At 56.3% G+C, this 22,275-nt stretch overlaps 6 protein-coding genes across 6 annotated transcripts; 3 read left to right on the top strand and 3 right to left on the bottom strand.

The window, feature by feature from the left end:
* Positions 1–1,645: 1,645 nt before the first annotated feature.
* On the bottom strand, positions 1,646–3,360 carry CH63R_06221 (DnaJ domain-containing protein; the record flags this gene model as incomplete). The annotated part of the gene is made up of 3 exons (XM_018301196.1): positions 1,646–1,813; positions 1,870–3,185; positions 3,255–3,360. The coding sequence occupies 3 exons, from the start codon at positions 3,358–3,360 to the stop codon at positions 1,646–1,648; spliced, it is 1,590 nt and encodes a 529-aa protein (XP_018159046.1).
* Positions 3,361–4,509: 1,149 nt separating this feature from the next.
* Positions 4,510–5,498, bottom strand: CH63R_06220 (NAD dependent epimerase/dehydratase; the record flags this gene model as incomplete). The annotated part of the gene is made up of 2 exons (XM_018301195.1): positions 4,510–4,959; positions 5,055–5,498. 2 exons carry the CDS (start codon positions 5,496–5,498, stop codon positions 4,510–4,512), a joined length of 894 nt encoding a protein of 297 aa, XP_018159045.1.
* A 3,127-nt stretch (positions 5,499–8,625) lies between these two features.
* CH63R_06219 (Squalene synthase) lies at positions 8,626–10,381 on the top strand (the record flags this gene model as incomplete). The annotated part of the gene is made up of 4 exons (XM_018301194.1): positions 8,626–8,681; positions 8,785–9,844; positions 9,927–10,088; positions 10,268–10,381. The coding sequence occupies 4 exons, from the start codon at positions 8,626–8,628 to the stop codon at positions 10,379–10,381; spliced, it is 1,392 nt and encodes a 463-aa protein (XP_018159044.1).
* A 3,979-nt stretch (positions 10,382–14,360) lies between these two features.
* CH63R_06218 (Subtilase) lies at positions 14,361–15,797 on the bottom strand (the record flags this gene model as incomplete). Its single annotated transcript, XM_018301193.1, has 3 exons — positions 14,361–14,875; positions 14,957–15,110; positions 15,198–15,797. 3 exons carry the CDS (start codon positions 15,795–15,797, stop codon positions 14,361–14,363), a joined length of 1,269 nt encoding a protein of 422 aa, XP_018159043.1.
* Positions 15,798–16,871: 1,074 nt separating this feature from the next.
* Positions 16,872–17,108, top strand: CH63R_06217 (uncharacterized protein; the record flags this gene model as incomplete). The annotated part of the gene is made up of 1 exon (XM_018301192.1): positions 16,872–17,108. One exon carries the CDS (start codon positions 16,872–16,874, stop codon positions 17,106–17,108), a length of 237 nt encoding a protein of 78 aa, XP_018159042.1.
* A 1,045-nt stretch (positions 17,109–18,153) lies between these two features.
* CH63R_06216 (uncharacterized protein) lies at positions 18,154–20,298 on the top strand (the record flags this gene model as incomplete). The annotated part of the gene is made up of 5 exons (XM_018301191.1): positions 18,154–18,272; positions 18,776–18,992; positions 19,126–19,457; positions 19,772–19,879; positions 19,932–20,298. The coding sequence occupies 5 exons, from the start codon at positions 18,154–18,156 to the stop codon at positions 20,296–20,298; spliced, it is 1,143 nt and encodes a 380-aa protein (XP_018159041.1).
* Positions 20,299–22,275: the final 1,977 nt, after the last annotated feature.

Raw genomic sequence — 22,275 nt, 5'->3', positions numbered from 1 at the left:
TCTCCAGCAAGTCAGCCAACGATCACGGATAATCGCGGCTGTCGCAAACCAACCCTACGAAGCTATTCATGTTGGGACATGGTCTTTGACTAGAAGCCGCTGAGCCATGCAGCCACGACGTGTGTATGTATCACATCAGGGCCGGTGGTTGCAACCCACCTAGCTACCCTCTTCCTCCCTGTCTGGATCCTGGACAACAAACGAGTTGTCAAAAAAGACATAGACTCCCTCGGATTGAGTGTGAGAATGAAAAGTACAGGATACAAACAGAACGACGACCAATCCTGCAAAAGGGAGAAAAAAGTAGAAGCTCATCATTAAGATGGTCTTGTAACATGTGCCTCGTGGCGGAATCGAACCGCCGATCTTCTCATGTCACTAGGGTACTAGTGAGACGCTATACCACTTAGCCAACAAGGCGATGTGTGACGCGCGTTGTCTTTGAACCCAAGGATCACCAACCGAGCAACAGGAAGGGGCGGTGGGGCGCGTCGCCAGGAACATGCCAGACGCCCGGGGTGCGGACGACGGTGCAAGTTCAACATCATCGTCAACGTCCCGTTACACATTATCTACACTCGGTCCCGTGCGGTTTAGCGGTAGTCCCCGGCCCCGGCTCGGTCCTGTCCGGATCGCGAACGGACGTAGACCGGGGACTGAGTAAAACATCACCCGCCTCCCCTCGAACGTCGTCCCCACGGGCTAAGCACCCGATTTTAAATGAGGATACTTCACCGCTCCCTCTCCCTCTGCCCCCCCCCCCCCTCTCGTCCTTAAGCAAAGCGCTCCTTTGATACCGAACCCGCCTGGCGTCTGTATTGGCTCCCGCCCGTGTAGGTGACAAGGAGGAGAAGCCACCACTAAAGAGGCCATGGGCGTTTCAATGACCGACCCGTAACTCGTGGCGAACCTGGAACCGTGGATCCTCTCATCGCGGCCGTCAAATGTCGGGCCCTTGACTGAAATATTCTCAGAAGAAGGGGGGCCCGTCCTCCGCCACACAAAAGGGCAAAAAGAAGAAGGTCCCCCACGCTGGGGTTCAGCATACAGACAGCAGCTGACAGAGAGAATTCCCGAGGCCATTGTTATGGCGACACAAACAGACCACGAGCAGCAACCATCCAGATGGGACCGTTAGCGTCTCGCTCCGCTGAGCATCGCGGCCAGACACGGGAAACTACTTGTCGACAGCGGACCAGGAGACACGAAAGGATTCATCCCCTAGCATGAAAGCTCTCTTAGCACGAAAGCACCCAAGGGGCGGATTAGAAGCAATACCTTGTATGCACTGATGGTGATCAGTTACCAAAAGTTTGCCCCAAGTGAGAAGAGCAAGTGGAGGGGTTCTGTTTTTGCCCGACCGCCCCGACGAGCACCCGTCAAGCCAGCCTCCCCGGAAACAAGGGAGAATAAAAACAAAAAATGGAGGAAAAAAAAAATGATAAATGTCCATCTATCGCTCTTCCAAGTGGTAAGACTAAAAAAGTGCTTCGTAAACGGGCCCGAACCGGCCCCCTTCCCCCCTCGACCTGACCCCAGAGGAGAATTCAAGGCCAGAAACGGCGTATGGTATCTCGTTCGTGCACAACTACTTTGTCCCGTCCGTCTCCCTCCGCCTTGCCCGTCTCGGCGCAGACGCGCCGCTCTACGACTTTTCGGGCTTGGGCACGTTGGGCGCGTCCTCGGCGACCTCGGCCGCGGCGGCGTTCTTCTTGCCCTTCTTCTTCGACTCCTTGTCCTTCTTGATGGCTGCCTCGGCGACGAGTTGCTCGAAGACGAGATAGTCTCCCTCCTCCTCGGGGGATCGTTGGGCCTGCGGCGTCGGGTTAGTATCAACAGACTGACGGCTCGGAACCGGCGAGTACGTACCTTGGAAAAAATGTCACCGATGATGACCAGCGCCTCGGCGCGCTCTAGTCTCTTGGCCAGGGGAACCTTCTTGTCGTTGAGAACAGAGTCACACACCTCGCGCAACACGCTCTGGATCTCAAACTTGGAGCCGCGCCATGCGGCCGTGAGGATCTTGCCCGTGACGCGACGTTCGTACTCAGCCTTGCGCTCATCGGACCACTCCTCGCCACCCTTCTCCTCCATGCGTGCCATCTCCTCGATGGTCTGCTGCGCGTCGATGGCAGAGCTGATTGTGTTCCACGTCTCCTTCACGATGGTGCCCTTGTCCTTGACGCGGCTGAAGAAGCCGCCGATGCCGAGGAATTTCTGGCTCCGCAGCAGGGCCGTCGCCTTGGCGAGGTAGGTCTGGCCGATGGCGTGCAGGATGTCTAGGCCGAATGATTCCATCTTCATGTTCTCCACCTCGAGACGCGTCTTTTCCTGGAAGGACTTGGTGACGTCGGCACCCTTGTCCGTCTCGGTCCACACGCTTATCCTGTCGAGCAGCTTGCGGGCGAGCGTGTCGACACGCTCCTGTCGCACACGGGCACGCTCCTTGTCGTAGGCGGCGAGCTGATCGCGCTGCTCCTTTGTAAGATTGCCCTTCTTCTTCTCCTTTTTACGCAGCGACTCCTCCGACTCGGCGCCCACTCCAACTTCATCCGAGGGCCTGTCCATCAGGGCAGGACGGAGAGGAATCTGGTGACGCTTCGATGTGCCGGACGGGCTCGGCGATGGTGTCCTCGCCTTGGCATCGTAAGGGGGAGGCGCGCTGGCCGCGTAGGGAGGGGGCGTGTTGGTTTTGTTGGCGTCACCCGACGCTGAAGCGGCAGCTTCGGCTGCATCGCGTGCCTTGAGGATCTCCTTCTCGTCTTCGACGACGACGGCGGGCGGGGGGGCTGTGGAGGACCCGGCGGGGGCGGTCGCGCCAGTCTTCTCTGCATCGGCGGCGGCAGCGGCTTTGGCGCTCTCCTTCTTGGCCTCCTCAGTACCCGGGAACTCGCCGTCGGCAGCTTCTTCGCCATCGGCACCTTCCTCGCCCTCTTGCATCGTGATATCCATGGTGGCCGTCAGGTCCTTCATCAAACTAATCTCGCCGATCCAGTCGACAAAGGCGTCACCGCCAAAGATGGATGTGAAGAACTCGGCGGGGTCGGCAAAGCCCTCGGAGGGCTTGGCGCTGTCCTTTCCATACTTGTCGTAGGCGGCGCGGAGGTCCTTGTCGGAAAGGACTTGGTAGGCTTCACCGATCTCCTGGAACTTTTCGTGGGCCGAGGGGTCGTTTGGGTTCTTGTCTGGTCCATGATGTCAGAAAGGGTGCTCGCGGAGAATGCTCAGCATGAACTTTGTGCGACTTGACTTACCCGGGTGGTGGACAATAGCCAACTTTCGGTAAGCTTTTTTGATTTCGATATCGGTGGCGGTGGGCTGGACACCGAGAATGTCATAGTATGCCGTATCGACAACCATGGTCGCAAGCGTATTGAGGGGTATCAGGTGGATGGAAATCTAGCTAGGGGCGCAAATAGGTCGGTTGCTGGTTGTAGGATGAAAAGAAAGAGGTATGAAAAGTCCTCTGCAGGAAGATGGCGGGATGTTGAGGGTAGAGATAAAGGTGCAAAAGTGATTCGGAGAGAGCAAGAATCACAAGGAATCGACCGGGACTTGGTGGTGGTGTTGACTGGCCAAGCAAGCGGCGACTGCGGCAGCCCACCTCAGCATTAATTTTGGGTGGATTTATGTTTTCGCGGTGTGCCCCGCCAAATTACGTCGTTGGGCGAGACCCGTGGGCCGTGGGGTTTCAGTGAGCAACGCTCCCCTTGGGTACCAAAGTTGGTAAGGTAGGCTCACAGGCCGCCTAACCTACCTACCTGGCCACCTAGGTACTTCGTAGGTAGGTAGGTACCTAGGTACTCTTACAGCTTGCAGGTGACAACGCTGAGCCTTACGGGCGCGCCGGCACGGGATGGAAAAGCGCCAATGCCATTCACTGCCGCTGCCGCGGCTGCCACTGCGGCCTAGAAGATTACGCGGACAGGGACATGCTGGCAGGGATGACGTTGCGCCCATTATTCCATCGCTTGGATTGTTTCTTTCATTAGTCTTCGGTCCTCGTACGCACAAGATCACGGCCGTCATCGAGCATGTCTTATTGCGTCTCGTATCGCACACTATTCCAAGTCTTTATCGTTGCGTTTATTGTTTGATACTTGAGCAGACAACCCATATCAGGCTTCTAAAGACTGCTATCGTTCGTAACTCAAAAGCATCACGTACACTTGGTCGCTTACACGCATCAAGTATCATCCGCGATCCGCCTCAGAAGCTTCTCAGCTCAACACACCGGACAACGCCGAGATGAATGAGCCCCACAATGGCTGCACCGGGTCACCGACTCGACTCACGCAGGTAGCACACTCTTCGGCGTTTGACATTAGCACCCGACATGAACCCACGGCATTTCGGCATTCGAGTTCGTGCTTTTCTTTCAACTGCTTCGCATTTCGATCAGCAACCTAATAGGCTCTTCTGACTTTTGGTTTGTTTTTCCCTCCTCCTATTTCTGCTCTACATCCACCATTTCCCATACATGGCGAACGCGACCTCGCCTCAGTCAATCTACTCGACACCATTGGCCTTCATACGCTCGAAGCAGCCGCGGTACGCCTCGTGGATCTCAGGCAACGTGTAGTTGTACTCCTTGAGCTTCCTCTCAAGCTTCGTCGTGTCGAGCTTGCAGTTGCTACGGCCGGCCTTGATGACCTTGGCCTGCTCCTCGAGTGAGAAGTTCTTCCACGTGAAGCTAGGGCGCACAATCTCCTTGAACAGGGAGAGCACCTCGTTGTGCGAGATGGCACCCGGGTTGGTGAAGTTGTAGATGCCCGTGTCCTTGTGCTCGGCCATGAGGATCGAAGCGGGCAGGAGGTCGTGAAGAATCGTGTTGCTATTAGGGATGTCGACGACCCGGTCATACTTGGCGATCTTGGTGACGAAGTTGCGTGAGTGCAGGTCGTCGCTGACGGGCATGCGCAGGCGGAGGATGAGGCAGTTGGTGTAGTGCTTCATGACCTATGGCAATCGTGATTGTTAGCAAATACTTTTTTCTCTTCTCTTCTTGTTTCCTCTTCCTCAACGGCTAGCTTGAACGGGGCGTAATAACATACCTCCTCGACGTGGCCTTTGGTTTCAGAGTAGAAGCTGCCCTTGAAGTTTGCAGGGTCGGTCTCGAGGTAGCCGGCGCCGCCAATGGGGTGTGCATCGTCGTACTGGTAAATGCAGCCGGTGGCGAAGACTGTGCAGTGGATGCCCTTAAGGTAGCAGGCATCGGTGAGGTTCAGGGTGCCAATGACGTTGGAGCGCATCGTCGCCTCCTTGTTGTCCTCGCACCAGTCGACGTTGGGACGGCCCGTGCAGCCGGCGCAGTTGAGGACGTGAGTGGGTTTGACCTTGTCGAGCTCAGCGAGGACGCCCTCGCGGTCTTCCATGCGGACGGTGGTGGTGTAGACCTCCTTGCCGTCCTTCTCGAGGAGCTCCTTAAGGTGGTTCGCAACCCAACCCTTGCCACCCCAGATCAGGAAGCGGTTCGCAGAGTGTCCGTTGGAGGCCATTGTGACGATGGCTGCTGACGATGCCGATGTTGTTGATGTTGTTGAAGTTGGGGTTGTTGGAGTTTGTGTCCTTTTCCAATTATTGATTTCGATGTCGGGCCGCCGTTGAAGAGGGGGCTTGGGCGGGACTCTCTGTAAGGTTTCGGCTGAGCTAGGATGGTGTAAGTTGCGAGTCGTGTATCGGCAGAGATATGGTCGGGCGGAGAGGTCTTATATGGGTGGGAGATAGCTGGCAAGGGAGAAGACGCAGCTGAGTGAGATGGAAAGATACAGAAGGGGGGGAGGGGGCGGAAGAAGAAAGGGTCAAATAGAGTAATTTGTAAGACAAGGCGCCGGTCTCTGGGAAAGGGAAGGTGTGAGACGGATTATTTATCTGGGGTTCGGCGTGGCAGGTGCTGCGACCCAAGGGAGATTCCAGAGAGGAGGAGGAGGGAGAGACTTTGAGTTTGGGTTCAGGTACGAGTCGTACTATCTGCATATCAGCTGCGGTCTCGACCTCCCCTCCACTCCCCTCCCCTCCCCTCCCGTCCGCTTCCGGTCTTGGATGGATGTAAAGTGTGTGCACCGCCGGCAATAGCAGCAACCGCAGCGTCGTTTCCACCCCCACCTTCGGGACGACTGGACAGGTACCACGGTCGGAGTGGTGCCCCGTAGTGCAACTTACGTACCTCGAGTACGAAGCTTACCGGGAGCTACGTTCCAGGTTGATTTGATGGCTGGTGCTTTCGGACGGCAGACAGCTATTTCGGTCGACGCCGTCTCGGCCCCAGCATCATCTCGTCTCTCGCGGGTGGTGACTGTTGTGCGTGGACTGTGGACCGTGTAAGCCACTGGGTATCCCGCGGAGGCACAAGGGCCGCGGCGAATAACGAGGAAAGGAAAATGGGCGCCACAGGCTTGTTAGCAAGAGACAAGACGAGAAAGTAGCGACTTGCTACACGGTGCCGCAGCGGGCTTCAGGACAAGTATCGCAGAGAGCTACGGCCTAGGTTGAAGCAGGCTAGACGGGTTGGGAGAAAGGAAGAGACAGAGAGAGCGAGAAAGAGAGGCTCGTTGCTCCCTTGGGGATGCAAGAAGTGAGACATTTTGCCGTCGGAGGCTCACCGCAAGATGCTCTCCTCCCTTGGGACACAAGGCGGTGGCGATCGGGGGCAGTGCGGTACGAGAGAGACAGGCACTGCACGACAAGACCGGAGCAAAGAGAGAGAGGGTCAACGCCCTTTTCAACACCGCCTGAGTGTCGGCCGTGGTGGAGACAGAAACACGGAGCCGCAAAGGGGGACCACCTCGTCGGAAGCTCCAGGGTCTTGGCCGCGGCATGCCTTGTTGTGTGGGATTTGGAGGAAGCTCGATGGTGTTCGGCGCCCATCGAGCATCCCAAGAACCGGGTGACAGTGGCCCCCCGCCCGTGGTTCGGATGCTCGGGCCCTCGATGGGGGAAAGACTGAGATGAGAGAGCTCTGGTCGGCCTCCGAGACGGGGGAGAGCGGGATGACGGGTAACATACGCGTGGAAGAGTAACCGCGCCTGACCTTTTACGGGCCCCAACTAACGGGCTGCGTGGAAGAGTATCCGTAGGGACTCGAGGAGGAGGAAGGCAATGAGCTGTTGTTGTTTGCCCCCCCACACACACCTCATTTGCCGTCAGCACCACAAGAGATGAGGGGGCCGGTTGCCTCTTGCGGCTGGGTGCAGCTACTCTGGCGATGCAAGATTGACCCACGAAGAAGAGAAGATCGGATGATGCACTGAGAAGAGATGTCGAAAAGACTGCGCGTAGAAGGAATGAGAATTCGTACATGTGTCTGAATCCCAGGCGGTACAGACAGAACACAAAAAACGATGGAAGAAATCCAGAGTACGTACTCTGCCAAGTGTAACTGTATCTGAACCTACCTACCTACCTACCTAAATACCTAGGTACCTACCTACCTACTTATGGACACACTGTAATCCAATCCAACGAAGCACCTATAGCCCGTGCATACCCCGCAGCTGCGATGCAGACTCAGAGGGGAGCAAACACTCACTCACCCACACACACACATTCAGGGACCTGCGCCGCCGCAACCTGCCATCCGACCAATGACAGCTGAAGTACCGTCCTATTGGCTCGCTTGTGCCTAGCCGACCCCGCCCCAACCGGTGCCCGGTGCTCGGCGCCCTCAACTTTCAAGTTCCTAATGGGATTTTGGGTCACCGGGTTTCGGCCAGACCAGTTCCTGCTACGGTTTAGCGGATAGACGGGCACAATAAGCCTTCTCTCACTTTGTTCAGCGGCCATGCATAGGCTGCCCGTCACCGTTCCACCACTCACAACAGCCCGCTTGTCACTGTCCGACGAGGGCGACAGCGCTGAGAGGCTGAGGACGACAGGCCCGAAACCACCACCACCATCATCGCCAGCGACTCCGAGATATCGTCTTGGCAGACGGGCTTTGGCTCCTTCGCGTTTTGCCAATTTTGAATTTGGAGAAGAAAAAGGAGCCGGGGTCGGGTTGGCGGGTTGGATGCATCAGTGCACCGCAATCCAAGGTTACAGTATTTAATTCCCCCCCGGTTTTTTTCTTTGGCTGGCTTCGTGCCGTTGGACATCTGTCTTTGCTGTACGTACAGGTAATGACAGCGGAGAATTCTTTCTCTCCTATTCCTGCTCCTGCTACTCCTCCTCCTGCTGCTGCTCCTTTTCGTGCATATCACTTGAGCATTGCTGCTGCTGCTGCTACTGCTGTTACTGTCTAGCGCCGTTCCTGTCAGTTGATCTCCGTCCCCCGCAAGTCACCAACTCAATTCTTCATCCGGTCCAAAAGTCCGTGTGTCATTCACCTCTTCTTTCCCAACACACGCACTACGGACGCCGCGCGCAAAAGTACAAAGTATCCGTACCCGTTCCGTTCCTCGACCCACGACTTCACTCGACGCTGCTTGTCAACACCTCGCTCGACGTCGACAACTGACCTTTTTGGACTCACCGCCCGGCTCGAGACTCGACTTCACCTTGTCGACTCGTCCACCACGTCCGTCGTTCTACCGTCTCTCTCTTTCTCACTTTTTCTCTCTCCACCTTCACATCTCGACCGTACTACACACTGCAACCCGCCGTCCCTCGCGACGACCACCTGCCACTATGGGTGTCATCTTCTACCTCCTGCACCCGAGCCAGCTCCGCGCCATTATCCAATGGTAGGTTCTTGCAACACCCCGATGGCCGATCAGCTGCGCCCGCGCAATGCGCTCGCTGCCTCTCTCTCCTCCCATCGCGCGCTCCCGCTAACCCTGCGTCTAGGAAGGTCTGGCACGACCCCGTCCACCGTCGCGACCCCTCTAAGGAGGATCCCACCCTCACGGCATGCTTCGAACATCTCAACAAGACAAGCCGCAGCTTCTCGGCCGTCATCCAGGAGCTCAACCCCGAGCTGCTGGTGCCCGTCTGCCTGTTCTACCTTGTCCTGCGCGGCCTCGACACCATCGAAGACGACATGACCATCGACATCAAGGAGAAGGAGCCGCTGCTGCGCCAGTTCGACCAGTACATGGAGCAGGACGGCTGGACCTTCACCAAGAACGGCCCCAACGAGAAGGATCGCGACCTGCTGGTGCACTTTGACGACGTCATCACCGAGATGAAGAAGATCAAGAAGCCCTATTACGACATCATCAAGGACATCACCATCAAGATGGGCAATGGCATGGCCGACTACGCAAAGAACGCCGCGTTCAACGAGAACGGCGTTGCCACCGTCAAGGAGTACGAACTGTACTGCCACTACGTCGCCGGCCTCGTCGGCGACGGCCTGACGCGCCTCTTCGTCGAGGGCAACATGGCCAATCCCAAGCTCCTGGAGCGCCCCGAGCTCACCGAGTCCATGGGCCAGTTCCTACAAAAGACAAACATCATCCGCGACGTCCACGAGGACTACCTCGACAAGCGTCGCTTCTGGCCCAAGGAGATCTGGGGCAAGCACGTCGACACGTGGGACGATCTCTTCAAGCCGGAGAACCAGCGTAAGGCCCTCGACTGCAGCTCCGAGATGGTGCTCAACGCCCTCAAGCACGCCGAGGAGTGCCTTTTCTACATGGCCGGCATCAAGGACCAGAGCGTCTTCAACTTTGTCGCCATCCCCCAGAGCATGGCCATTGCCACTCTCGAGCTCGTCTTCCGCAACCCGGCCATCTTCAGCAGCCACATCAAGATCACAAAGGGCGATGCCTGCCAGCTCATGTCGGACTCAACACAGAACCTGTTTGTCGTGTGCGATGTCTTCCGGAAATACACCCGCCGGATACACAAGAAGAACGACCCCCGCGACCCCAACTTTGTGCAGATCAGCGTGCAGTGTGCCAAGGTAAGTTTTCCGTCTGTGCCCTGTTCGTCCGTCCGTGTCTGCCGCCGCCGCCATAGCTAACCGAACCAACCTCCACACGCAGATTGAGCAGTTCATCGACTCGCTGTTCCCGCGACAGGACCCTAAGAAGCTCGGAGAAGCGGCGAAACAGAAAGAGCGGGGCCAGCCGGGCATGGACCCAGGCGAAGCCTTCATATTGGGCGGCATGGTCCTGCTGACCCTCTTTTTCGTCTCTGCTCTTATGGTGAGCCTCCAAAAAATTTCTTCCTTTCCTCATTTACCCCCCGTCCGTCCTTCTTGACACCTTCATCCTCCCACAACCATCACTTCGGTCCAATATCCCCTGACAATTCAATTCTCACTTTCTCCTTTTTTTTTTCTTTCACCGTTACACTTGTCAGCTGACCGCCACGTCCCTCTCAGATCGGAACGGCTTGGTACTTTGGCGCCCGCTTCGACTCTCTCTGGAAGACGGACAGCGTCTACTGGCCCGGCACGCAGCCCGGCTCGGCGCCGATCGACCACAAGGAGTTGTAGACTCCGGACAAGACAAGAACAAATGTCGTTCTGTTCTTTGGCTACGCTTCATCTGACTTGTTGACGGTACATATTGACGAGGAGTTTTCGGTTGCCCATTGCCGGCCTGGCCACGACGTATTGAGGAGCCCATACTAATTTTTGCTAATACACACACCATCGTTGTGATGGGTTTTTCGCGATGGCATTGTTTTATCCCTTCCACCTACTTACCCGACATGTGCCGTGTATCTATCTGCCTTCGGTCCTTTTACGAGTGGTATCCCATTCTACTCGCGTAGACAAGCCAAGCACGGATGTCAAATTGCAATTCAGTCCCGCCGCAAGGTGGTCATGACTGTGGTTGTGCCGAAGAAGTGCTGATATCAAACCCCACCGGCAACGACCCCGTCCATCGCGGCGGGTACGGGGCGGGCGCGTCTTCCACTGCCTCCAGGGACGCGCTCTTCTGCTCCGGCTTGCAAACATACTTTTGTTGATTCAGTGCATGTCTTAAGCATATATTCGCGTGTCCACGTGGGCCTTGCTCTGTGGCGGCGTCGTTGAGGGGATGTCTTAACTCGTCCGATCCACGGCCTTCTATCAGGTGACACGCCTGTCGCCAAGTATGCGGTGTCTACCCGGGGTCGTCCCGTAGACGACAGGCCCTCTCTCCTCCGTGTCCGTCGGCGACCCGTTCTTCCCTTGACCCCAGAGGTCGGAAATTCAGGCAGCGAGCTTCAAGAGTGTCTCGGTTCAATAGGGAGCCATTCCAACCAAGGAGGACGCTGGTGGGAGCAACCGCTGCATGCTCAAGTCGAGACTGCACACGAAGATGGCCTCGCGCCAAGGCATAGCAGAGCTTCGCGGTCCATGGGCCATGGCATCAACAACGAGGGTTGAGTTGGGTTTCTCTCTTGGCCCTCTTCCCTCTTTCGCTTGGCAGCGTGCCCGGCGAGCGCTGCGCATTTCAGACGGGACCGGTCCCCCGGTGGATGGGAGTTCATGTGGCCTTTTAATATGCCGTTTCCCACAATATGCCTTTGTGTTGCGGTGGGGAGGGAATGAACCCCAAGAGTCCCAGGAAAGAGAGAGAGAGAGAGAGAGAGAGAGAGAGAGAGTTTGTGTGTGTGTACGCCGGATTCCATGGCCCAAGGTTTTCCCGGCGACCGATTCCGTCTGATGTTTGTTGTGCGTGGCCGGGCGGTGTGTGTCGCAGGTCTGCAGAGATGCGGCTCTTGGAAGACTTCTCGGCGTTCATGCGACGGCCGGCTCGTGTCTCAGCGTTTGAGCGTGGTTTGTGTAAGGTTGTCCCGGGTGCGCACTGGCCTCCCCCTCTGTCTCTCTCTCTCTCTCTCTCTTACTATCTCTCAATCTCTTACAACTACTCTATCGCAACAAAACGAGACTGTTGATGGATGGATATACCCCCCCCCCCCTTTTGGGGAGATCGATCCCATATACGGCTCGGAATGAGCAGTCAGGCCGAGGCCACGCGAGGGACCGGATCTCACCTCCCCATAGGACTACGGTTTTGAGCAAGGGTCACTGAGAGAGAGTGAGAGGTGAGTAGCAACGCTGCAGTCGCCCGTTTCCCCCCTGGGACGCCAAGAGGCGAATCTCACTATATCCCATACCAAGAAGGGGTGACGTTCTATCACGGAAAGCCCAAGACGTGCTTCAGTGCCGTTTTGGACCGTTGCTCTTCCCGGAGGCCACGAGTCTCGGTGCGCCAGTCCGCCATTTGTGGTCATCGTAGGCCGATCCAAAGGGGAGGAAGGGGGCATCTATTTTGGCAATCATCACGATGAGGGAAGGAGGGCAAGGGGGACGAATTCATGGCCTAAACGGAGCGAGTTCGTCTTCGTATCCTCCACCCACGCTATATCCGAGCCCGACACACCCAGATCAAGAATCCCATCCCGCCGAAACGTATCGCGCCGGGGGACGACGACGACGACGACGAGCTGGACTTTCCTATCTCGTAGTTTATTGAGCGGGCGAGAGAGAGGGGAGTGGGCATTTATTGAATTCCCACTGTTCAGGTAGGTGTGTCGGAATATTGGATGAAGCGGGTTGACTCGTGCTCAGCTGACCCTCATCATTACCACCACCCACCAACACCACCCCCTATCCTCCTCCGTCCCCGGTTTGTCCGTCCGTGTCCGCGCTGCATCCACGCCCGTGAGGCCTCTACTCGCAATTCCAACTCGGTCGCCGTCCGTCTCTCGTATTATCACGATATAAGGCCGGTGAGTGAGTGGGGTGAGAGGGGAGTCCGAGGTCTTGGTCTGCCGTCTGGTCTTGTTCGTGAAGTGAATACATTCGGGGGGGGGGGGGGGGCCAAGGTGAAGGATATGCCATGGAAAAAGCCCAAGAATTAAAACAAAAATGAAAGGAATAGGCAGTCTGCTCGCCTACGCATATACCAACCTCAGTCGCCGGAAGCGAGGGTCCGATCTCTGGTTATGTTTCCATTGGGAAGGGGGGGGGTTAAATCTCGGATCTCCTGTCGCCTTTTCGCCCAGTTGGTCCCAAAAAGAAAAAAAGGATAGGACACCACCCTCTTTTCTCTCTCTATTCATCATTATGCGGCCCGTTGATGGTTATGTTGACTTGATTTGACACCTCACACTTCAGCAACTTGAGCAGAAACATGCCCGTTGACTGAAGGCAAGTCATGACATGGAGCCTCATCGGGGGGAAGAGGAGGGGGGGAAGGTTCACGGTCCCCTTCCTCCCAGTGGTTTCCGGCCCTGCCCCGTCCGCCCCAGCGCCAACAAGATTCTTCGATTCACCTTCCACGCTGAGTTCATCCCATCGTCTGTCCCCCTTCCCCCCCTCAAGTGACCCAATACAGAAACCATAACTTTAATCCTCATTCAAATTCCCAAAATGTCTCGGCCCTCGACTTTCTCCCCACAACCTTCTTTTTCCCGCATAGGCAATGCCCTCCCCGCCCGCCACCCACCCTCCCACACCCTCTCTCCCCTTTCCCCTTCCCCTTTGGTCCGAATTTGTGAAGAGAGTGTCGTGGCGTCATCTCAGCTCTTCCTTGAGCACCCTCTCTACCGTCTAGCCGTCTAGCCGTCGGAGAGACACCGGCCACCGCCTTCTCCGATATGGTGTGAGACTGGCGGTAGGGATAGGGTCGAGACTTGTGGAACTGGGGGAAGCCTTTCCCTAATGGGGGATGTCGTCCGTATGACGTCTGCTCTCCTTCGGCCCCCGGCCTGGAATGGGATATGCGGGCATCTGTCCATGGGATGACGGGGTTGATGAATGGACCTGGGCTTATGCTGCAGCAAGCAGTGTATAAGGATATCGAACCAAGCCAGGAGGGGTCAAGACATTGGCATACATATCAGTTTAAACCATGAGAACAAGCGAGTATGTTTGTAGCTGTCTGCTCTCATTACCAATTCTCTCTGGAATTTCCTAAATACATGGGGATTTTGGCTCAGAAAGACAAAGAGATAACATGTCCAAGAAGGAAGAGAAAGAGAGGATCAGGGGGAACAAAACCAGAAAGAAAAAAGCCCAAGACAGAATGTCAGTTCAGGTCGTGTGACGAGGGAACCAGCCCTATCGAGGGTTTTCTTTTGTTGTTTTCCATGTTCATGCATCTTCTTCCTGAAATCGAGGTGGTTGGCTCGCCTTCCCCCTCCATGTATTCTTCTTTACATACAGTTGACCAGAAAGGGTGCGTCCCTTGCTGGCCAGTCTCTGCTCTGCCTGTGCTTGCTGTGCTGTTTGAAAGCCCGCTTGCCGATGCATTGCGAATGTGACGATGTGGTGCCGAGTTGGACCGACTGGGTATCCTCTAAAATGCCGTGAATTTCTGGTCGTCTCCCCTTGAGTAATAAAATGAACGCAATGGAAGCGACGCGTATTAAACCGAAGGAAGCGAGAAAAAATTGTCAAGGGGAGGACGTCGTCATGCTTGATGCCTGATCCAGAGAAAGAGAAAAGTCTAGGCCACCAGCAAACGGCAGAACTTCTAGAGCTGGCCGTTGTTGGCGATCAGGTTGGTGGTGCCGGCCGTGTTGCGCTGGACCGAGGCCCCAGAAGCCTCAGCGAGGGACAGCATACGGTCGGTGACGGCCTTGACAGTGTTGAGGTTCTCGAGGCTCATCAAGTAGGCGGCAAGGCCGGCGACGTGGGGAGAGGCCATCGAGGTTCCAGAGAGGGTGTTGGTGGCAGTGTTGGAGGAGATGCCGACCGAGAGGATGTTGACACCGGGGGCGAAGATGTCGACGGCGGCGCCGAAGTTGGAGAAGGAGGCCTTGCGGTCGTTACGGGCATCGATGGCGCCGACGGTGATGGCGTTGGGTGCCGAGGCGGGCGACGTGTTGGCGGCATCCTGGTTCTCGTTACCGGCGGCGACGACGGGGACGACACCGGCGTTGTTGAGGGCCTGGATGGCGCGGTTGACGGCGGCCGAGGCAGAGCCTCCGAGAGACATGTTCATAACGGCCTTGCCAGTTAGGTTCTTGGCAGCGACGTCGTCAATGACTGGACGAGGTTAGTGAGAGAGGCTCTCTCATGCATCGAGGGGCAGCATGGAATGTTGCAAGTGGGGGGTTTCAAACTTACTGAATTGCATGCCATCGAGGACGCCAGAGTTAGAACCAGCACCATCGCCGTCGAGGACCTTAACGGCAACGAGGTTGGCGTTCTTGGCAACACCAAAGGTCTGGCCAGCAACAGTGCCAGCGACGTGAGAGCCGTGGCCATTCTCATCGGTGTCCTGCAATCTCATGTTAGCCTCTCATCTCACTACCCGATGCACTGAAGCAGCAGGGGCGGCTGCAGAAGCAGGGGTAGGAAAACATACCACGTTGTTGACGAAGTTGGCACCAAAGGTCGCGCGACCCTGAAACTCGGAGTGAGTAGTCAAGATGCCCGTATCGACAATGTAAGCGGTGATGCCGTCTCCGCCAGTCTGGTCGAAGACGTAGCCCGTTTCACCAGCAGCGGCGTGAGACATGCGGACGAGGCCGGGGGGCGCGTTGGTCTGGGAAACAGTGGCGGACAGCTTGACCTTGGCGTCTTGCTCGACGTAGGCGACCTCCTCGGCGTTCATGACGCTCATGATCATGGTGTCGTCGGCCTCCATGACGGTGGCTCGCCAGTTGTTCATCTTGAAGTTGCGGGTCGAGGTGCTCAGAGAACGGCCGTCGAGGGAACGCTTGCCGATGTTGCGCTTCTTGATGGAGGCGGCGAAGGAGGACATCTTAGAGGTGATGGCGTCGTCGTCGAAGCTGCTGTTGTAGACAACGATGTACTTGTTGGGGATCAGGTCGAGGGCGTTCAGGTTGGAGATGGGGACGCCCATGAAGGTACCAGAGTCGGAGGTCGAGCTGCCACCTAGGCTGAAGGGGGCGGCGAGAGCAGCGGGCAGCATGGCTGCGAGGAAGGCGGTGGCGCGAACCATGTTGGGCGAGTTGTTGTCGAGTGGCGGCGGTTATGTATGTAAATACTGTGGTTTTTGATAACGGTCGAAGAGAGAGCTAGCTCGTCGTCGTCGGCGTCGTCGTTAAATAGATGTGAAAGAAACGAAGATTGAACAAGACCACAGGTCTCTTGAAACTGTCGTAGTTGCGGTGGTTGGACGGCTAGGGAAAGAACAAGAAAAAAAACCAAGAAATTGAATTCTTGAAGTCGTCGGGGGACGTGGTCGACACGGCGGGAAAAAAGAGGCGTGTACGAGCGAGAGAGTGACTCGAGAGGGTTGGGAAGGCGCGAAAGAGTACGATGCGATGCGATGCCGAGAGACCAACAGAATAAAGCCAAGGATCAGGATACCAGTCACGACACAAAGCCTTTGTTTACTTGTTGAACCCTCAAAACCGGTCGACGAAAAAGCTGCCCGAACCAGGTGAAACAAGGTGTGATAAATGAGTAGTCGATGAAGCGGAATGAGAACGAGGCGGGAGGGTTGGTTGGGGTGGTGTTCCTTAGCTAACCGGCCACACAGTGGAATGTGCGAGGAGGATATAGACTGGAAGGACTTTTTATGGGAGGGGAGGGGATAGAGAGGATGTCGATAGCAACAAAAAAGAGGAGGGAGAGACGGAGCAAGAAGAAGTAAGAGACGAAAGGCGAAGCACAGCTAAGCCAGATGGACGAGGTTGTGGACCGTAACTTATGTATAACGACGGACGATGAGAAGAGGGAGAGAAAAAAAAGAAGGGGAAAGGAAGGAAAGGAGGAGGAAGACCAGGGTAGAGAAGAAGATCGACTGGGGTCAGTGGTACACCAAGTACTGCATCTGCTGTAAGTTTGCTGCAGGTACGGTTTGTCTCTAGAGGTAGGCTCCTGGTGCTGTCTGTCCCATCCTCACTCAAGTCTGGCACCGGCTCACTTGACCTGGGGCCTGGTGCTTTGGTGCTTGACCATGACCTTGGCCGGGGGGGCTCTGAGGCGTGTGGTCTTGGTGGGGAGGGGTGTGGTTTGGGACGATGTATAGGGGTGTGGTGTGTGAGTGGGTACACTGTGGGTGTATTAGATGGAGACCATTGCTGGATATGGATACAACGAGGGCAAGGACGAATCCAGCAGGACGAATAAATTGAACTTCAACAAGGGACGAGGCAAAGCGAACGTTGTCAGGTTGTCGGATGCTACGCGTGGTGTTTTGCACAAGGTGGAAAAGCCGCCAGACCGCCACCACGGAATGCGAACTAGCATCTGGGAGCCGAAAAAGGGACGAGACGCAATGGCGGAGAAGACGACGATGCCATGAGCATGAGGGAGGATGCAGACTGAGGAACAGAGGAGAAACCAGGAGGCGCTAGGGTACCAGAGACACAGACAGAGACCAGACAGATGGGGGATAGACCCCCCCCTCTAGGGGAGACAGGAGTACGTAGCCTTTCTGTGGAGAAATATACGTACCTAAACGATCCGTGCTCGCGGCTTGGCTTGGCTCCCTTTTTGGCTTGATGCGCAACTCAGGTACCTAGGTACCCGGTCACTTTAACAGGTGCTGCTTGCAAGTCGGTGCCAAGCTGTAGTATGCCTTTGCATAGCCATGGCAGCAGTTTTGCATTGTGCATGCTATGTTGCCTGTTTCTCTTCTCGCCTTTTCTGCCTCGAGTATCACCACCACCTGCAGGACTCCTAGCACTAGTACCTGTTGTAGCATGTAAGCAAAAGGGTTGCGGTTGAGACGATGATCTCCTTCACACTCTTGATACCCACACATTTTACTCTCGGGAGCATGCTGCTAGGCCGCTAACGCTAGACTAAATCGAGCTTCTTCGTCGCCATTTCTTCCTTGGGTGGCACTGTGAATTAACGGGGGTGGCCCAGGCCTTGGCGACTTACTATCTGTTCATTGGCTGGGGATTTATTGATTTACTGTTTTCCTCTCTTACAATTGGGGGGGTTTTAATTTTTTAATTTTTTTTTACGGTCTCTCTATCTGTACAATGCTGTGTTTTTCCCACACTCCCACCACCTCTCACCCGTCGTCCCATGGACTACGGTTTTTTAGGGACATGTGGCACTAGTTCCATCGGGATGGATGGATGGTAGCACTCTTGTTTTCTTAGGGGTGGGCGAATGGAGGTGGATAGACTACAACTGCAGCGGCAGTCAGCGAGCGTGCATGCTGCTCAACGATTCGACAAGGGATCTCGGCGGCAGCGCCACTCAGTTGTGTACCGGCAGGAATCTGCCAACCGTTTGTGCAACCCGGCCGAGATATGCATGTATAAAAAGGGAACCAAGTTGGGAATAAGATCTGGCGTGTCTTACCGAGCCAACCTTCGTAAGTGGTTGGCGAAATGTCTAAAGGCGGCAGAGGCGCTTCGACGCTGGTACCCGCTGCCGCCGCCGTCACAGCCATCTCCGTGGACGCGATGGTGACACCCGCACGCGCACATAAACAAACTCCTGTCTTCCTGTTTGCCCTCCACCAGATACGAAGCAAATAAACACATTGATCATACGCTCGGAAGGATGGGCCAAGCAGCGGACACTAAACGGAGCGGCTCTTGGTGCTGCTGTCAACTGCACGGCTCATCACCGTTCCGTGTCAGCAGGGAGAGTAAGATAGGTAGCTCAAATGTGTATGTGCATGTGCATGTGCGTGCGTGCGTGCGTGTGCGAGAGAGAGAGAGTCCGGTTCGAGACGGACAACACAGAAGAGGCAGACAGACAGACAGAGCATCAGACGAATGGACCATGGGCGGTCGGTCGGTGTGGTGACGTTTGGCTCCCCGTCTCTCGGATCGAAAAGAAAGTGAGCAAAGTCCTCGGTCGCCCCCGATACAAACACAACCTGAAGCTGGATGCCAGTGCGCATCATTGCTTCTTTTCCTTCCGGGCCTTTTCCAGACCTCCGCTTGTTTTTTTTCCCCTTCTTTTTCTTTCCTCTTCTTTTACTTGCTGCGTACTGATATGCAGTGATCTCCATTTCTTATTCACTATTTTTTCCTCGCCTCGCCTCCTTCCTCCTCCACCCAACGCCGCACTTGCTGCTTCGTCGAGTCGAGCCAGGAACACCCCCTCCAAAACAGGAACGTGGTGGGGCCAACACCTCCCCTTTTCCACCATTTTCCCCTGGAACTGGCAGGCGTGGGCGCGAGGATCAGGGTACGTACTTCTTCAAGGGCACGAACGGGTACGTACTGCTCCCACCTCACACCACAACCGGACGTCGGAGGCTAGTCTCGTGGTGGGAAAGCGTCAATCCGTAGCGGTTCCCTCTTCGGGCGCTGCGGCAGCCAAGCGTGCTTCTGACTGGCTGTGCCAAGTCAAACAAGGCCAATGTCTGGAGACGCTACGCCGTCGATCCTGTCGTGCCTGTCCCCTTAATACCCACCGCTAGCGCCGGCTTCGACCCTGTCATTTCGACTAAATCTGTAACGTCCAAGTCCAGCGCCTCATGGCAAAACGGACGACTCCATCGAGCCCAAGTCGTCAAATCAGTCTCTTTCGCCCTCCCAGGATCCACTCTGCCACTCGCCGCGTCGTCCGCATCGTCGGCTCTTGTCCGCATCACTTCGTACTCACCATTCCCGTCACCCGCCGAGTCTCGTCCTGTCGCGTCTGGATTGTTGCGTCTTGGCCCTAGCCTGCCTGGTCCGTACGTCCGTCCCCCTCGTGGAAAACATTGCACTACATGTTGCCCCCCTCTCCGCCGGGGCCGTGACGCCGTTGACAACCCGCGTCTTGGGTCCCGACGCCACCGCCGGAGACACTCGTTATTACACCCACGATCCTGACTTCCCTCCCTCCCTCCCTCCCACTTCGCTCAACACCGGACAGTGGTGCGTCTTGTCTGTTTTGTGTGTCGCACACGTAGTTGACGCGTCGATTCTCTTGTCCCCCCGCCTTGGCCCGGTCTCTGTCAGCTATTTACACGTCTCCGATTGCCAGGACTCTGCGCTATTCCTCTAGGCATGGGTCGTCTACACCAACAGGTCGTCTGCTCCACGCCACACACGTGCGCGATTCTCGAGGAAACCCTGGATATGCCTGGATGCCATATGCCGGATGTCGGATGTCGTATGCCAGATGCAGCCATCATGTAGAGATACGGTTTGCATCTCATCGATAGCCTTCACTCGACCCGCCCATCTAGCTCTTTCTGCAACGCGCCCCCCCCCCCTCCTGGTCAGTCTCTTTCTGAACTCTTTCCCGTCATCGACTGGGCCGGCCTACTCTGCACTCCGGGATTGAAGCTCTTCAACATCATTGACGATGCCCGCCGCTGCCACCCCTACTACCGATCTGTCTGCCATCTACATCGTATCGTTTGCCGCCCCCTCTTCCTGGGCATCCCTAACCTCTATGCATCTTTCCACGAGGTGCCCTCCGATACGCACGCACAAACTGTCAGAAAGTCAACCTTAACCATGAGCATCCATGTAAACCTGCCTTGGGTTCACGAGCCCCAAGGCACACGAGGCACGAGGCCACTCTAAGCCGAATTGCGGCTCGGTCTGGGCGGACGCAGACCATGCGCCGCGATACTTTCCCCTTCCCGCCGCAAAGCCGCAAACAACGGCGTCCGACTGCCCCCGCCCACGCCCTCGTGTGACACAATCCGTCTTTCTGGGTTTACTTTCTTAGTCACCGTCAAGAATGACTTTGTAGTGTACAGGTTGGCATCCGATGCACAAGCGGAGCAGGCCGCCAAGGGGGGTGGAAGGGGGGTTACATGTCGCTCCCAAGATTAGCATCATGCAGAAACGGGAAAACAACAACAGTAACCACACGACGACCACTGGGACGGGGAATGAATGGTGGAATACGACCCTTTCGAGGAGGTTGCCTCGAAACCGTTTGAAACCGTGCCTCCTTCGCTTCCAAGCCTCGGGGGGGGAGTCACTGTCGATTTTGGGGATTGTCGCGGGAGATTGACGGGCGTCTGATCACTCGTTTGACGTTGCCTTGCGCGTGCTCTTTGCGGTATGATGGGATCGAGGGGCGAAGCGGAGAACAGACCAGGGCTAGTAACTGTATAATTATCTGTACTCCGTACAGGTCATCGCCGCCGCAGGGTCCCAAAACACCATCAAAGGACGAACACTCTCCCCTCTCTCCAGACATCTCTCCCTCCCCTGCGCCAGTCTCCTAGTTGGACAACCTCTCCAAGCCCAAGCCCGAGGTCCTAGGCCCTAGGACCTGCAGCGTAGGTTACATTATGTGGGAATGGTGACCATTTGTCGCCGCCCACATACCCCCTCCCCGCTCCCCAAAAAGAAGCCCAGAGGGAACGTGCCAAGCCCATCTCCCGTCGTGCAGCGTCGCCATGCTACCTCAAGGCCAAGCCTCGAGGCCCAGGCGGCGGCTGCTGCTGCTGCTGCTCCTACTACTGGACAACTTCTTGCTTCTCCAGCGACAGCGGCTCGGGTGCCACAAAATGTTGTGTTCTGCCGTCCGTGATAGCCCCCCCCCCCCGGGCCCGGGGTTGCCCAAGGGCTACAACAGCGGAGAATAATTCCACTCTCGACACCGTTTTGTGTTTATTTTATTTTATAATCAATCGGACGCCGGCTTGCAGGATATCCAGCTCCTGGCGCTGTTACAAGGTTCACCGCCCAGAGGTGATCTGCAGACTGCAGGGTTGCTCCGCCCTCTACCCTATTTTCGACGTTAATGCGCCGAGGCGAGAGGCAGCCGTACCCTCTTCCCTTCCCTTCCCCTTCCCCTCCAATGCTCTACGGTGTTGTACGAATGCCGTGCTGGGCCATCATCGACTGATGGCAACCATGCCGTGCGTAAACTTCCGACGTCGACAATTCATCTCGAGCCGCAAGATGGCGGCCGGCCGGGGTAGAACCGCCGTTGGTCTTGAGGGGTCCGATGGAGCGGTCAGCCCCCCGCCCCCCCGGCATGAGGCGAGGATGAGAGCGGCGGGTTGGCCGCACGATCCGCATGACGGCTTCAACTCTAATCGAGCTGTCTCTGCGCGACACCTATACATTTGGAGGCTCGGTACCGATGACCCCCCCTGAGACGCCATCGTGGCACTCGTGACATCCGTGGCAGTCGTTGCTCTGAAATGCCCGGATCTCGAACGGTACATACGGAGATAAGTAGTCAAGGCGGTCCCCTTGGGGCTTAGTGCAGGGGATCTCTTGCAATTTGGCGGATGCTGCCAGTTACGGAACAACTTCGCACGAGGAGATGACATGCGCAAAAGAACCCGCGCACGTTTGTTCAATCTTGGGAGCCTCCCCATCTCGGGATGGAGCGATCCCCCCCCCACGAATGCTGTACCACAAGACCCGAGCGTGCTAGAAGGTTGTAGCGGTGGCTTACGGGTGCTCATGCCGCGGGCGGATTTGTGCAGTGATGTGCTATGCTGCGTTGTGCGAGGCCAAGGCTGAGTGGTATTGTCTTTCATTACCTGACTGTCGCACACGCAACGGGCGACGTGCCGCCAACTGCGATGT

Source organism: Colletotrichum higginsianum, chromosome 4 (genome assembly GCF_001672515.1).
Source record: "Colletotrichum higginsianum IMI 349063 chromosome 4, whole genome shotgun sequence".
NCBI lineage: Eukaryota > Fungi > Ascomycota > Sordariomycetes > Glomerellales > Glomerellaceae > Colletotrichum > Colletotrichum higginsianum.
Note: the sequence above shows the minus strand (reverse complement) of the source record. Positions and strands in the feature narration are given on the sequence as shown.